General features: G+C 54.3%; 1 protein-coding gene across 10 annotated transcripts in view; it reads right to left on the bottom strand.

Moving 5' to 3' along the window:
- The window catches only part of RANBP3 (RAN binding protein 3), a 50,829-nt gene extending 33,947 nt beyond the window's left edge, over positions 1 to 16,882 (bottom strand). For 7 of the 10 annotated variants that reach the window (XM_061422491.1, XM_061422492.1, XM_061422493.1 and 4 more), the window contains exon 1: positions 16,691 to 16,810. In XM_061422491.1, the coding sequence (XP_061278475.1) occupies positions 16,691 to 16,712 (22 nt within the window). In that variant the 5' untranslated portion in view covers positions 16,713 to 16,810. Of the gene's footprint in view, positions 1 to 16,690 lie in introns of all 10 variants that reach the window. The other 3 variants (XM_061422497.1, XM_061422495.1, XM_061422502.1) reach the window with 3 other exon arrangements.

Raw genomic sequence — 16,882 nt, 5'->3', positions numbered from 1 at the left:
GGAAGACAGAATGCCTGCCTGCTCTCACAGCAGCACCACCACCTGTCACACTGTGTGTGTGTGTGTGTGACACTGTGTGTGTGTGTGTGTGTGTGTGACACTGTGTGTGTGTGTGTGACACTGTGTGTGTGTGTGTGTGACACTGTGTGTGTGTGTGTGTGTGTGACACTGTGTGTGTGTGTGTGTGTGTGTGCGCGCGCGAGCGCACCCAGAGTTAGGGCCTATTGGCCCGAGTAAGACACCAACTCCATGAGATGGGAGGCCTTGCCTTGCTCCCCTCCTGTCCCGAGAACAGTCCTGGGCACCCTGAAAGGACTCAACAAGTAACTGAGGGAGGGATGAGTAAGGGAAGGGGCACTGAGAAAATGAACGCCATGCTGGGCTGTAAGGAGGGCCTGAGGTGCAGAAGCAGCATGCAGATGGCAGAGGAAGAGCTCCCTGGTGCTGTGACTATAAGCCCCCGGGAGGGGCTGCCTGGGGATGGAACTGGTTTCGGCAGGAGGCTGTCTGTGGCTCACGGGGCCTTCCCAGTGCCTTCTGGAGCAGCTGGGGGCAGAGGGCAGCGAGGGGTACACAGGGATCTGGGCTCTGTGAGTGAATCCACCCTCCTTACCTCCATGGTTGCGGTTGAAACCTCCCATCTTTCCCCGCCTCTACCCTCATCCCTTGGGGTGGCCGCCGAAACCACTGGTGCGAAACTCACGCTTACAACCTGGCAACATCCTCCCCAACCCGAGGCACAGGCCCTCTGAACAGGCCAGCTCCGCTGACCACGACTGGACACTGAAGAGCCCTGGTCCCCGCGTGCCCCACGCTTCTGTCACTTTGGGACTTTCACCCGGCTTAGTCCCTCTGCCTGGAAGACAGTCTTGCCTTCTCTTCCCCAGGTCCAGACACTGCTTCCCCTGGGAAGCTTCCAGTTTGAACTGGGCTCCTGAAGCCTGCTCTGGCTTGTATCTGCACGGGTGACACCAAGGCTGCCTGTCAGGGAGTCTGAGGGACCACAGACAGCCCCCAGAATAGCTTTGTGCCCCCGTCACCCGGTGCATGGAGGGTGAGAACTGTCTGTCATGTCTGCACTGAACCCCCGCTGCCCTTCTTCATGTGGGAGCGCCAGCTGCCATGTAATCACATAAGCAGATGAAGCCCTTACTCTGTGCAAGGCACCATGGGAAAAATGAGGACGAGGAAACTGGGGGCAGAAAACTTCAGGGTAAAACATCTCACAAAGGTGGAGGATGTGTGTGCACGCGGCCTGGCACCGCGGAGCCTGGGAGCTCCAGGTGCTGGTGGGACAGGGCGGGGCGGGTTATTTGCTCGCCGGCAGCGTCTACCCTGGACCATAAGCTTCCTGACAGCCTCTGCGTGTTCACAGCCAAACGCAGTCTCATACATGACACGTGATCAATACACAGTTAGGAACAGAGCGAAACGCTGCCACTGGGGCCAGGGAGGCCCCCTTGGGTGGCAGGTTTGGCGGTCATGAACTTCATCAGTTCTCTACCAAAGACACAGAGTACCAGAGCCACGTGAGTTTCATTTCTGCTCATCCACTTTAGGGCCCCAAGCCTGTAACCTGTAGCTCAGTCCTGACTCCACGACAACACACACGTGCCCCCTTCCAGGCAGGCTGGTCTTTAACTGACCCACGTCACCACTTGTGCCGTCACCAGATGAGCACCATCACACAGGAAACTGAAATCCCAGTGTGGGGAAGGAATGGGGACAACGGCAACGAGGCTCCCAAGATACGCCTGAGACCCCAGCCCAGCTCTGCTTTCACAAGTGAACTTCCAGATGTGTAAGCTGGATTTAGAAAAGGCAGAGGAACCAGAGAACAAACTGCCAACATTTGTTGGATCACAGAGAAAGCTAGGGAATTCCAGAAAACATCTACTTCTGCTTCACTGACTGTGCTAAAGCTTTTGTGCAGATCACAATAAACTGGAAAATTCTTAAAGAGATGGGAATACCAGACCACTCTACCTGTCTCCTGACAAAACCTATATGCAGGTCAAGAAGCAGCAGTTAGAACCAGACATGGAACAACGGACTAGTTCAAAATTGGGAAAAGAGTACATCAAGTCTGTATACTGTCACCCTGCTTATTTAACTTATATGCAGAATACATCGTACGAAATGCCAGGCTGGATGCATCACAAGCTGGAATAAAGACCAGGAGAAATATCAACAATGTCACACATGCAGATGATACCAATCTAATGGCAGAAAGTGAAGAGGAACTAAAGAGACTCTTGATGAGGGTAAAGAGAAGAGTGAAAAAGCTGGCTTAAAACTCAACACTTAAAACACTAATATCATGGCATCCGGTCCCATTACTTCATGGCAAATAGAAGGGGAAAAAGTGGAAGCAGTGACAGATTTTATTTTCCTGGGCTCCAAAATCACTTCTGACAGTGACTGCAGCCATGAAATTTTAAAAGACACTTGCTCCTTAGAAGGAAAGCTATGACAAACCTAGAGAGCATAACAAAAAGCAGAGACATCACTGTGGTGACAAAGATCCGTCAGGTCAAAGCTATGGTTTTGTCAGTAGTCATGTATGGATGTGAGAGTTGGACCATACAGAAGGCTGAGCACCAAAGAACTGATGCTTGCGAACTGTGATGCTGGAGAAGACTCTCCAGAGTCCCTTGGACTGCAAGGAGGTCAAACCAGTCATTCCTAAAGGAAATCAGTTCAGAATATTCATTAGAGGAACTGATGCTGAAGCACCAATACTTTGACCACCAGATGAGAAGAGCCAACTCATTGGAAAAGATCCTGATGCTGGGAAAGACTGAAGGCGAAAGAAGAGGGCAGCAGAGGATGAGATGGTTAGATAGCATCACTGACTCAGTGGACATGAGTTTGAACAAACTCCAGGAGATAGTGGAGAACAGGGAAGCCTGGGGTGCTGCAGTCCAGACACACGTAGCAACTGAACAAAGGGGACGGGGCAACAAGGCTTCCAGGAAGTGCCTGAAACCCAGCCCGCTCTCCTCTCCTGAGTGAAGAGAAAACCACCTCCACAGATTTGTAGAGACTAAGGCCACCACTCAGACCTAAAACATTAAAAGGCCAATCAAATGCGTGCTATTTAATGCAGATTCTGTCCACCAGGTGTTTTAAATGTTGCCCAAAGCTATCTGACCAGGGAACCCTCTGCAAGAACACCTGTGAGGAGGCCTGAGCACGGTGGGTGACTGCAGTTAACACTGCTGTGTGAAGCGGGGCGGGATTCGGAACCCCAGGTCGCCTGGAAGAATGGCCCTCCCCTGGACAGAGTGGGCACTGCTCTCAGGGATGCACTGGGAGTGCCCGCCTCACCTCCGCTTTCCAAGGTGCTGATGCCAAGTCCAAGGGTGGCTGCTCTTGGTCTGAACCCCTCCTCCACTGTCCCCCACACAGCCCTCCTCAGCTCCAGGGCCCCAGGGGGCTACCCCAGCCCAACTGTGATCCCAGCTCCCACCCAGGGAAAGCCCTTGCCCCTGCCTCTACCCCCCATGCAAACAGCACGGGGGTGGTGGGCACGAACCTGGAGAGAGGCTGAGAGAAGCCCACAGCATGGGCTCGCCACCTAACTGTAACCCCCAGAGACTGGGTCTGGGCTCCGGATCTGGTCTCCGCAGTCCCGGTGATGAGCACAGACAGGTGAGCCCAGGTGAGGACAAGTCGCAGATCTCCGCTCTGTGCCACCCCTGTGCCAGATGTCGGGGACCCTCCCTGCTCCCCGAGGCACTGTGGGAGGCTGTGACTGCTGGGATGCTCCGCCTGCCCAGCCGAGCCTGGCCCCACTCCTCCGGCTGCACCTCTCAGGACGTCCACAGATTCAATCAAGAGAGTCACTCGGCAACTAGGAGTTCCAGTGATTCCACACATCTAGCGCCCACCGTGTGCCAGGCGTCAAGCCGGTTTCTAGGGTGTGGTGGTGACACAGAGAGACACGTCCCCTGCCTGCCAGGAGCCGACTTCAGACTTAGTTGAACATTACAACACAGAGGAAGCACAGAGTGCAGGGCTGGGGCTGCAGAGGAGCAGCCCATCAGGGAAGGGTTTTTGGAGGAAGCGCCTTTAAGCAGAAGGTGGAGCAGCACTTGGCCAGGCAGCCAGGAGCTGGGAGGAACGAGGAAGCACTGGAGGAACTCGAGGAAGGTCAGGGTGGGAAACGCCCCAGCCCAGGGTGAGAGGAGTGGGGTGCAACCCCGCGACTGCACGGCCCAGGGGAGATGCTCCTGGAAGGTAAGCACCGATAACACTTAGGCGGGTAGTTTCTTTCTCGAGCAAAGGAACTAAGATGGCTGTGAAGAAGTCAGGGGGTCCCTGAGCTCCAGGCCGCCTCTGGACCCAAGGGGCCACAAACCATCCTCTCGGCTGGGAGTGGAGGTCTCTGGGTAAGAAAGGGTCACCGAGGAGCCAGGTTCTTAAAGCACAAACTACTGACCCAGGGCCCAGGTTGGGGGAAAGTCCTCAGATGGCTGGGTGCCTGTGTGGGTAGCTGTAAAAGCCCCATCCTTAAGGCACCTCTGTTATCTGTGTGACATCTTTGTCAGGAAGACGGCCCATAAACTGTCTCCTAAAAGAGGAGGTGAGGAGGGTCAGAAAAAAGAGGCGAATTTTACAAAGCGTCATGCTTGACAGATTTAAAACCGTGGGCTTTCTGACACCACTGCTACAAGCAGGGCAGGGGACAGGGAGGGTTCACTGGTGTCTTTTCTGCCCAGAGATTGACTGGTGGCAAAACCCTTAAAACAAAATGACTTGTCCGTTTATTTCGGATGCAGCAGGAAAGGGGGAGGGAGCGGGTATAGACCTGAAGCCAGTCTAAGGTGGAAGAGTCCCGAGGTAAAGGATGGGTGGCGGCAGCTGCCCAGATGCAAGGAGCTGGCCTGGACCCCAGCGGCAGCCCCGTGGTAGAAGGGTGTGTGTCCCAACCCTCCAGGGTGACACAGGTCTTGGGAATCCCATCTTTAAATGCCTCCCAGCCTCTGCCATGCAGTCACAGCAAGAACACTCCCAGATGGGGTGTCCAGACCCTCAGATGGTCTCACCCGTGGGCCAGCGGTCACTGACTGTGGGGCACCGATGGACCAGGCAGGTGCTCAGCGCTTTGCCGGCAACGCTGTCCTGAATCTTCACAACCACCTGAAAGGGCAGGTCCTTAGTGTACAGAACAGGAAACGGAGACTCAGGCCAAGTGACTTGTCCAAGGTGGGGCTGGGCCTCCAACCCAGGCAGGCCTGACTCTGGCCCCTGACGTCCACTGCTACCCCCGCAGCACGGGGGCAAGAGGGAGAAAGTCCCTGCCCTCGCCTGTCTCCTCCCATCACTCCCGCTTAGGAGGGCCTCGAAGCTGAGACACTGAGGCTTTTCTTCTGAGAAGTAACATCAGGAATAAAGCAGCTACAGTGAACATTCTAGACAGACATCTCTGGAAGAGTCCCAGAGAAACTAGCCGGTGAGCGGTGGGCTTTCACCAAGTCACGAGACCATCTGCTTTGGACGAGCAAGCATGCAGTTAAGCCAAGGGCAGATCCTTATGGTCCTCAAAGGAAAAATGAAGACCCACACCGAGGTGCACGCTCCACGGAGAGGCAAGCTACGCCGTCTTCATCTGTCAAACGTGTAACCATGGGATGCTCTGTGTAACACTTCCACCGTCTAAGCTGGAAACACACACACACACTCACCCCCGCACGCAGGCCTGCCTTCTCCACTGAGCTGTGCAGGGAGGTGTGTACACAGAAACCGCGGGCGGCTGCTCCACGACAAGCTCTGGCACCCCTCCGTGGCGGCTTGACTGCCTGTGTCTGATAAACTAAACTGAAGAAACTGCAGACCCAGGAGAGCACACTGGACTACCTGGGCCTGTTCTGTTTATCCCCCTACTAAAATGATGTCCCCAACACCTGCCAGGAAACAGCTCCCATCTGGAAAGCCACTTACAATTCTTGACCAAAGTGTCAGTAAGGTACTTGTGTGAAATGAGCTTTAATCCTGGGCTGATGTGGCTTAATCTTCTTATCTGTGCAAAAAATATGGAAAGCATCTTGCCAACACAAACAACGGTCTGTTAATACGTGGCAACCGCTTTAATCCCCCAACACTTACTATCTCAACCCTTCGAGCCGCTTCTTTTCTCAGGAATTATTATAAACAGTTCGGTGCAGCAACATAAAGGTGAATTTGTCACCAATGTGTCAACGCTGTCCACCAGCTAATTCTCCAGTGAAGAATGGAACTGATCTCCATCATGCTGTTGCTAGGCGACGCCTCTGATCTCATGCACCGCAGACTCCGCGGCCCCACGGCCCAGCCACTGCGGGGTGTGGGCCCCTTCGTTCCTTTTTTGGTGCTCGAATGTGTTTTGCCTCAGGCAGCTCTCAACTGGTCTCACGGAGACCACAGGAGCACATGGTTGGGAGATGATGATCTTACCCCTTCTTTCTGGAATGCTCTTCCTCACACCGTTACCTTCACATACTGAAATCAAGCCACTCCTCAGGGCTCCAACCTTACCCTGACAACAGCGGGGATAACAAATGGCTCCTATTTGTTCAGTGGCCATTCCTAGACCCTGGCACTTCACACACTCCATCTCATTCAGCGTCATCACAGCCCCATGGCAGAGAAATCACTTATCATCTCTGATTTGCAATCACGAAGCCAGACTGGGAGGCCTTGGAGAGATGGGTGCCTAAGTCATGATGGGTCCCCACAGTGGGGGTGGGACCAGGACCCTAAGCCTGACCTCCAAGTTGGCTGCCTCACATCCCTCACAACCTCTCGGGCCAAGCTACATCTGCCTTCTTCTCTTCTAGAATTATCGGCCCGGCAGACCCCTACGACCTTCCCATCCCTGCCGCATCCACTCAGACTACAAGATGCTGGGGCACACCCTGCACTGTGCATATCCCTGGGCCTTAAATCCCAGAAAAACCCCATTCACCTATTACTAAATCAAAGTCAGCAACCTCACCTACAACAACCAAGAAACCAGGGAGCTAGCTTCAACAGCAGTTCTCTGTTCTACCACTAGATGGCGTGACAAGAGCACGGCTGAGCTGAGACTGGGCTTGGCGGGGGGGCGGGGGGGCGGTGCAGTTCCCAAGGGCAATCTCAGGACTAGAAGACCTCTGCGGAGGCCGCAGACCAACCAAGGAAACCTGGGAACGTGGGCAATGGGTTCTGTGTGCGTTCAGGCAGGCCTCCACCATGCGGGGTTGGGATCCCCAGCAGGTGAACTCTCTCCACACGTGCCTGTGTCTGTCAGCGCAGACGGGACCCCACTCCGTCGGTTCAGAAGGACTGGACCCAACGATGCACACGCAGAGCTCGGGAAGCAGCTGGCATCATTATCGTACTGTAATTACGCACAGGACACTGCAGATACACGGACGCCACCTCAAAGCTTGGGTCCTGGATTCAACTCCAGTTGCCGGTCCCTTTCCAAGGGCCGCCTGGACACAGGGACACCTCACCACACACACACTCCATCTCTCAGAATCCCTTGAACCCTTCTGAGGCTGAGAGAATCACCGAGATGATTGGCCAGTCCACCGGCCAAGCCCTGCTCGCAGCAGTACAACTTCCTGAGCACCCACAAGGGCCCAGGGGCCAGAGATAGGACAAAAGGTGGATGAGGCCACGGCCCCCTTCTAGTGGGAAGAGGAAGGAAAAACAAGAAGCAGAGGCATGCAGGAGTCACAAGGGGGCCTCGAGTGGGTGAGGGAGCGAGCCAGGCGAAGGCAGAGTACCCAGCAGTGGGGAGCCCTCAGCCCGAATGAAGGGCAGGAAGAACCCTGAGGCCTGAGGCCGACGTGAGCCAAGAGCTCCTGGGGGGGTGGTGGAGGCGGGGGGGGGGGGTGTGTGGTGAGGAGTCAGTGGAGGTGCGGTGTTCACATCCCACCCCACGCTGGCAGGGGTCCTTGGGCAATCTTTCCCATCTGGGATGTTTTTAATAAGGTCACCCGGGGGTGGTGAGGGGAAGAGATCTCCGGTGGATGGGAGTCTGTCTGTTCTGGGGACAGAGCCTCCAGTGTCTGAGCTGGGGGAGGGCTGAGACGATTGTGCGAGGCTGTGGAAGCATGGTCTGCTCACTCAGTAGCCGACACGACCCTCACTCTGACAACAAGACTCCATGAATAGGGGTCCCCTCCACGTGGGACTGATGATGAGTGACCCAGGCCCTGGATCCTCAGATTCCCAGTGGCCACTCAATGCTGCAAAATGTTCTTTCTCCTCTAAGTGCAGGGGGCCCTCTTTTTTAACTCCTGCCACGGTAGAAGTCACAGTCTCTGGAATCGTTTTCCCCAAGCTTGCTCTGCTGTGACAGATACAACACAGAGGCGTTCACTCTGGGCCGACGAATTCCTGAAATCCTATGTGGCCAGGCTGGAGGGTGTTTAATTTAGCAAAGGCATTTAAAATACAATGCAAAAGCGAGGCTTGCCTCCTGAACAGGGCGTGGAGAAACCACTACCGTCTCAGTCAGGAGAACAGGTGCCCGAGGAGTCAGAATGACCCACTGGGAAGCAAGAGCTGGGCTCTGAGACTCAGTGGCTGGAGGTGGGCACACTGGGACAGGCCGACTCTTCCAACAGACCCGGCCCTGAGCTTCAACCCCTGTGCAAGGGGATTGCTCAAACACAGAGCATCTTGGAAGGCCCTCATCTTGAACTTGGAACAGTGCTGAAGGTCATGGAAAACACTGTTCCCCCTTAACTGGGACATGAAGTCCACCACACCATGATGCAACGGCTGCCAAGAGGCCATACGGGAAAAAAAAAAGGTCGGCAGGGTGAGCCCTAAGCCCTAGCTGGCAAACAATTTACTCCTGGACAGTTTTATTTGCCCCCCTCCCTCCCACTGGGTGACGTCGGAATATTTTTGGTTCCCACGAGGGCAGGAGCTGCTAACAGCATTTGGTAAACGGAGATCACGATGCTGACCAGCATCCCACTGTGCACAGGATGACCCCCTAAGCCCAGAGAATGAGCCACCCACACATCAACTGTGCAGACGTTGAGCAACCACACCTTGATTATGTACAAGGAGGTGGGGTCAGATCCCTAGCTCACGCTGTACACCAAGGTAAATTCTCAGTGGGTCAGACAGCACAAATCAGGGTGGTGCCCCAGCTTCTGTGAGTAACCTCCTCTCCCTCCCCACCCAGTCTGTGTATTTAAATGTGTGCAGCATCTCAGGACTTCAGCAGAGATGACTATGCCACACAGTCGTGTGTGGTGTGTGTGTGTGTGTGTGTGTGTGTGGGTGGGGGGAGGTCAACAGAATCCCCTAACCCAAGGGTACTCAAACGGTGGTGATTTTGCCCCCAAGGGGGACATCGGACAATGTCCGGAGACATTTGGGTAGAGACCAGGGACACTGCCAAACATCCTATGAGACACAGTGCAGCTGGAGGACAGCTCCCACCAGCACCAATGAAACCTGGCTATGGCCCGAAAGGAGCTTTCTCTCCCCCTAGGGTCCATCAGCAGACTAACAGGTAGCAGGAACCGACAGGGATCCCCACACGTCAGCGGGCCAATCACCTGCCACGCGTTCCTTTCACAACAACCCGCAGACTAGAAAGCACCGTTTACAGATGCAGGAACTGAGGTCAAACAATTTGCCCAAGATCCTGGGCAAGTAAGTGACAGAGATGAAACGCAAACCTAGAGCACTTCCAACTACACCACAAGCCGTCAGCAGGAGGTTGCCTGTCAGCTCCAGTCCAAGATTCCTGCGAGGCTCGAGGCAGGCCTGCTCAGGCCCTCCACACCGGGGCTCCACCGGCACAAGCCAGTGTTTCTCAAACTTTTTCACCTTGGGACCCCTTTCCACACTTGTAAGTTATTGAGGATGCCCAAGAACTTGGGTAAATGTGAGCTACAGCTATTGATATGTATTATGTTAGAAACCGGAGAACAAAACAGCAACCTATGCCAGTATTCTTGCCTGGACAGAGGAGCCTGGTGGGCTACAGGCCATGGAGTCACAAAGAGTTGGACACACTGAGTGACTAAATGATAAGAACATGTTAGAAACTGAACTAAGAAACATCAGAAATTAGTTAATTTACTTAAGATAATAATAGTGAAGGTTTATCTAGATAATACACTTTTATGAATAACTATTTTTGAAACAAAAACACCAGGGAGAAGAGGGACATTATTTTATATTTGGACCCATGTTTTAACATCTGGCTTAACAGGAGACAGCCAGGCTTTCTTATCTGCTTCTGCAGCCCATCTGTTGCACTATACAACCTCTGGGGAAAAAATCCACCATCCATTCACAAGGAGTGTGAAAAGGGCAAATGATGCCTTTGCATTGTTATGAAAATAGTTTTGAACTCACAGTCCCCTTGAAAAGGCTGAAAAGTCCCCTTGAAAAACGGACTCCCAGGGCCCCTGGACTACCTTGAAGAAATGCTGCTCTGAGCGCTAGCAATTCCAGCGCACAGAATCCTGAATTAGTGATGGATCACCAAGACCCGTCTGCTGAGGGTCTCTGCCATGGAACACCCAGTGCTCTGAACACATCTGAGAGGTGCTAGAGCCACCGGCCTGAAGCCCACAGGCCGGCCGAGGTCAGGCAGGCCCGGGGTTGGGGGGTGGGGGGTGGAGGGGGGGGCTGCCTGTGGTGACTGGGAAGCACAGCCTGTCTCAAGGGGGCGCTGTGCCTCAGTCCTGGCACATCACTGCCGGGCAGGAACACCAGCTGAGGCTGGTGCTGTTTTCCAAGAGAGATCAGGAATCTGGATTGTTCTTTCCCCTGAGGCCTTAGAACCCTTACTCAGCTCCTAACTAGTGACTAGTGAAGTCACTCAGTCGTGTCTGACTCATTGCGACCCCATGGACTGCAGCCTACCAGGCTCCTCTGTCCATGGGATTTTCCAGGCAAGAGTACTACAGTGGGTTGCCATTTTCTTCTCCAGGGGATCTTCCCAACACAGGGACCGAACCCGGGTCTCCCGCATTGTAAGCAGACGCTTTTACCATCTGAGCCACCAGGGAAGTCCTAACTAACAGCAACAAAGACAAATCCAATGGACCAAATTACATACTGTTTGCCCCGGAAGTGAGGTCACAACTCCTGCCTGTGGTTTTTTAACTGGCTCTGTGTTGCAGAAAACCGGTGGGGTCCTGGACATTGCGGACCTCCTGCATCTCCGACGGTGCAGCCAAGCATTCGTTTTAGTTTTCCTCCACAACCTCCTTAAAGTAAGCATGAAGTGCAGTCGGGGTTAGGACTCACAGCGAGGGCTACACAGCTGCACCAGGTGCCAAGACAACCAAGGACGTGGCAGAGTGTGGACACCCGGGGGCCGCACCTGCTCTGAGGCCCTGAGCTGTCTAGCTTCCTACCAAGGAGCGTGCAGCCACGCCGGACAGGGCTCCACGGGATCACAGGAAGGTGGCCAAACAAACCTCCAAACCAAACAGAGAACCCCTGCTGCTTGTTGCTGGGCGCCACCACCAGATCCTGAATGCAAAGCCGGCTGCCTCCTGATCACTTCAAAGTACCATGGAGAGCTACCTGCCAGGGGCTCAGCAAGGTGAGGAGCAGCTACCTCTGCCTGCTGCCTCTGTCAGACAGTTCCCATTACATGAGGCCCTGCCCAAGTCCCCCAGACGCATCCTACTGCTCCCCAAACGGCCCCCATCTCCCACTTTACTCCAGCCCATTCTCTGTCTCTGAACTCAGGTGGGAATTCGACTGGTACCTAAAACACCCTCTTCGCCAGGCCCAAACACCGCCCCTTTCCCAACACCATTCAAAGCTCTGCCCTTACTTCCTGTCATCTCTCTCCAGATGCTTCAGCGTGTAAGCACACAGCAGAGCCTGACCTGTCCTATACCCAACGATGCCCGCAGGAAATGGCGCAGTGTGAAGAATCCGCCTGTCAATATAGGAGATTTGGCTTTGATCCCTGGGTTAGGAAGATCCCCTAGAGGAAAAGGCAATCCACTCCAGTATTCTTGCCTGGGAAATCCCACGGACAGAGGAGCCTGGCGGCTACAGTCGATGGGGTTGCAGAGAGCTGGACACAACTTAGTGACTAAACGACCACAGTGGGACTGCTGGGTGAGTCCGTTTTCCAGTTAACTGAGAAGCAGGCTGAAGATATGGTGGAAAAGTTTTAAACTTGCAGAACTACAAGTATGTTTTGTCTGTACACAGGATCTCGGGCAGAACTTAAAATTTTCTTCCAAGTATACAAAGGTGGCACCCTCAGCCCTAATCTGCCTCAGGTGAGAGGCACGGGGGGTTCAATGTACACTCTGCAGGGCAAACCTCAGAGTTAATGCTTATTGTTTAAGTTCATGAAACTTTGAAAAATTGCTTCTCATTTATCCTAAGTATTAAGTTGAGGGCAGGGCAAGCGGGTGGTAAGAATCAAGTGAACGGAGGACTTCAACCATTGAAGCGCATCAATAAACACTCAGCTGCATCTCATCCTCTCAGGGGTTAGGTTTGAAATCAACAAGGTGAGGGACTTCCCTGGCAGTCCAGTGGTTAAGACTGAGCTTCCACTGCAGGGGAGATGGGTTCGATCCCTGGTCAGGGATCCCACATGCTGCACAGCATGGCCAAAAGCCAAACAAACAAAAGGCAAAAAACAAGTCAGGTGAGTGGGAGCCCCCCACCCCCCCACCAGGGGACACTGAGCAACGTCTGGACATTTCTGGTTGTCATGACAGCGGGAAGGTGCTACTAGCATCCAGCGGGTGGAGGCCAGGGAAACAGACCAACACCCCAGGACACCCAGCGAAGCAGCACGGAGAATGCTCTGGCCCCAATGCCCAGAGTGCCCTGGCTGGGAGCCCGTGGCTAGACGGTCATGTGATCAAAGTCAGGACAGAACCAGAGAGGGCGGACAGCCCAGCTCTGGCTGCATCCCATCCTAGGCGCGCCCCAAGGCCACCTCGTTCAAACTCGCTTTTTGCTCTCTCTGGCTTTGCCTTGGGCACTTCAGCTAAATGTGTCTATAACATAAGTCCTCCATGGTAAAAATAGCTTCCATTTCCTCCTGACTGTTTATTACTGGGCTGAAATAGGTGCTAAATCATTTATATGTATTAATTCAGCCAGGGCTCAGAGCAACCGTGTGATAGATACAATTACCATTATCCTCATTTTACAGGTGAGGAAACTGAAGCTCAAAGCGGCTAAGGAGTTGCCTAAAGTCACTCAGAGAGGACAAGGCAGAATCAAAGCACAAGCCCAGTTCCCAGGCAGAGACTGGGGCCCGCCATCACGCCACGCCACAGGCCTTGGCTGAGGGAGACACACTATGTCTGAAGACACTCCTGACGGTCCCGGCCCCTGGGGGAGGGGCACAAGGCAGGGAGTGCTGCCAGCATCGTGTATGGAGGCAAAGACGCTGTGGGGATGCTCAGCACCCTACACAGCAGAGGACAGCCCCTCAACAGAGACTCATCTGGTCCAACGTGTCAAGAGGACCAAAGCTGAGAAGCCTGCGCCTTACCATCTCTCGGGTTTCCACCACGTGTCTCTGCAGGCCAGCAAGGCCTCATGTGTATATGGTATCAAATTTTAAGGCGGGGATCTAGAATCCAAGGTCTCCTACAGCTCCAATATGCTCTGCTCACCTTCTTCACCTTCACCAGAAACCAAACGCTGCCTTCACACCCTGATGCCAGTCTACCAGGCAGAGTAACTCCAGAGACAAGATGGTTAACGACTTTGGGATGTGTGTACCGCACCGCCCCTCCCTCCCACCACACACTCACTCTCTCCTAGGAAACATTCCAACGGGACTTTAAAAGTCACAGACTACAGGACTACCAGCAAGGGTTGTGGGAGTGGCTGTCACCATCCCTGAAGAGATCACCATGGCAATGAGAGCCAACAAGACGCTGAACTCGACACACATCTGGAAATGCTTCTCTCTACACAAGCACGGCCCTCTTAACCAGTACTGCACTACTCAAGCTGGCGGTTCTCAACCCTTGTTACACAGCAGGATCACATGCGCTGCTTTCTGTCTCTACAGATGCCCAGGAGTTAGGATGGGTCTGCTTAGGATCCCAGTCCAGAAAGACAGAAGCCAAGAGGGCGTGTGAGCTTCAACGACGAGTGGGAACGCACATGTATGGGGCAGTCCCCTAAGCTTCACAATGCATAGGAAAGGAAGTCCTCGCTCACACAGAGGATGAGAAACTGAACATGCTGGCGGGCTGCACAAGCCAAAACCAGAAATAGAGTCGAGAAACACATGACAACCAACTAAAGCACGGCAGAGATACGGGAGGCACAAAAGGCCACTAGGATTCGACTTTTTTGAGGCCAGAACTAGTGTCAGAGGCAAAGTACTAGGTGAGTGTGGCATTAACTAGGCAAAAACTTTAAGTACAAAACATTCCATTGTCTCTATTTTATACACTGGTCAGTTCAGCTACGCAACTGACAGCTCACGGGCCAGTACCTATGCTAGACATGGTGTCCCTGGATAACCGGAATCCATAATTTCCCCTTTGTGCTCACAGGTACACCTCACTTGTTCATTCAACAAACATTCCCTGGATCCCTATACCCTGTGCCCGGCACTGTTCTACATCAGGGTGGGGTGGGGGTCCATTAATGACAGACAGAAACCCTGCTCCTCATGGAACTTACATTTTTGAAGAGGGGCAGTCAGACAAGCAAGTCAACCCAGCTTGCTGGTAGGTGATAAGCACTGTGGAGTAACATGAAACAGAGTGAAGGGGATAGAGAATGAGGATAAAACTTAAAATAGGTGGTCGGAGAAGTTCTCAATAAAGCAACATGTGAGGAGGAACCTGAAGGAGGTACAGGAGCGAGCCACAGGGACAACTGGAGGAAGACTGACTCAAGCAGAGGAACCGGCAGGTCCAGAGGCGTAACAGAGGGGGATATGGCGCGCGAGATGGGCACTGAGAAAGCTGGAGTAGTTAAAGCAGGCCAAGTCGGGAGACAGCGGTGGGGGAGAGGACAGGGAGGTCTTGGGGCACGGGGGTTGTCTGCCTTCTGGGTTGCGAAGCTGCCAGATGGGTGAAGATGGCAGGGAGGACCAAGCAGTGGCAACAGGGGTCATTCTCTGGAAAGATTTGAAGGTAGAACAGACAAAGATGTGCTGCAGCGTGTGAGAGAAAGTCATCAGGGGCGACTTCAAGGTGTCTGGCCTGAGCAATTTTAAACAATTGGACCTGCTATTTACTACTAGGGGAGAAAGTTGGCAGGGTGGGCAGGTTTGGGGGAGAAAGATAGGGGTTTTATTTGATATGACATCCAAATGGAGGTGTTGAATATGAGCCCTGAGTTCAAGAATGTGAACGGGCCAAACTCGCAAATATATAAGGTGTGTCCTACTGACTCTCTTTTATCCAGTGCCCGATCTGCCTTTAAATGGATCTTGTGAATGGAATGCCTCAACCCTCCACCAGCTCCTTTAACTGATCAAAGAGATGTGGTACAGATGAGAGGTGAAGTGGGGGCTCTGAAGTTAGACCACGTTGATGCACATCCCTGCTCCTTACTAGCTATGTGACCTGCCTTGGAGGAGTAACTTAACCATTCTAACTCAGTTTCCTCACCGACAACCAGGGCTGATGGTACCTTCCTCTGGGAACTTCTGTGCAGAGCGAGGACTTCCCCAGATAGCTGCCCGCCCAAGTCTTTGAACAGTACCTGGTACTGCCCCAAATGCTTCACCAGAGTGAGCACTTAGGATTGTCATTTGTGCGGGGGAAACCTCAGGCCAGCAGGGAGCAACGTATGAGGGGGAACCAGGGCCAGGCAGGCAAGACCGCTTGCCCGCAGCTGTGCACCTAAGAACGGAGGAAGCTAAACACAAGCCTCAGAAAGTCCTGAAGCTACGAGCGATCTGAACATCACAGGGGATTTCATCAGACATCGGCTGATGGCGCGCTTTCTCTGAGCCGTTCGGAACTGTAACCTTGTCAAAATCGTTCAGCTGGGATGTCAGCGCTTCGCAGAGAAGGGGATCACACAACCTTGTCTCCCTCTGGAAGTGCAACCAAAAAAAGGGCCGAAAACCAGCTAGGGCTTTCAGCGGCCCACACCCTGCGGCTGGGGCCTCAAGGAGCCAAGACGAGGTGCGACTGTCGGTCGCCACTAAGGATCCGGGGTAACTGGCGGGAATTGGGGGCCTGAGTTGAGGGTGGGGACGAAAACAAACCTGACGTTCTCAATCCTTGGTGTGGGGCACCGCCACAGGATTAGGGGGTGGGCCGGCTTGGCAGCCAGGCCAGGGAAGAGGGAAGCCCGGGTCCCCGAGAACGAGGGGGCGGGGAGAGAGCGTGGCGCGCTGGGCCCGCGACCAGGCCCCGAGATCTATTTACATCCGAGGTCGAGGCGCTGCGGCCGTGCCTCCCGCCCCCTTCGGCCCCCAGCCTGGCCTGAGAGGCGGAAGGGCCTCAGGATTGCGATCCCCGCCGTCTCCCGGGCCGTCTGGCTGGACGGTGGTAGGGCCGGGGCTACCGGGACTGATGAGTCGGGCGGGTGAGCCCGGCCTGAGGGGACGCAATGGGGGGCGGCTGCAAGGCCCGCTGGGCCGCTCTTCCGGAGCAGACAGGCCCCCCGCACCCGGAGTGCTCACCCCTCGGGCCTGTGGCCCCCGGACCTCCCGCCGCCCGTTCCCTGGCCGCCAGCTGGCCCCAGACGGCGCCTCCCCTACCTTCGTTCGCCAGGTCCGCCATTTTACTTCCTTAAGCCCTCCCACAAGGCCCCGCGCCGGCCCGGGTTCGTCTGCTTTCTGCCAGAAACTCCCGCGCGTGCGCACTTTCCAAATCGACTCCTAGCAAGGCGGGCAGCTAGCGCCTGCGCGCGGAGCCCGGCACTGAGACGCGCTCTGGATCGCAGTCCGGTT

The sequence above is a fragment of the Bos javanicus genome, chromosome 7 (genome assembly GCF_032452875.1).
Source record: "Bos javanicus breed banteng chromosome 7, ARS-OSU_banteng_1.0, whole genome shotgun sequence".
Classification (NCBI taxonomy): Eukaryota; Metazoa; Chordata; class Mammalia; order Artiodactyla; family Bovidae; genus Bos; species Bos javanicus.
The sequence above is the reverse complement of the archived record's forward strand: the minus strand, read 5'-3'. Positions and strand labels throughout refer to the sequence as shown.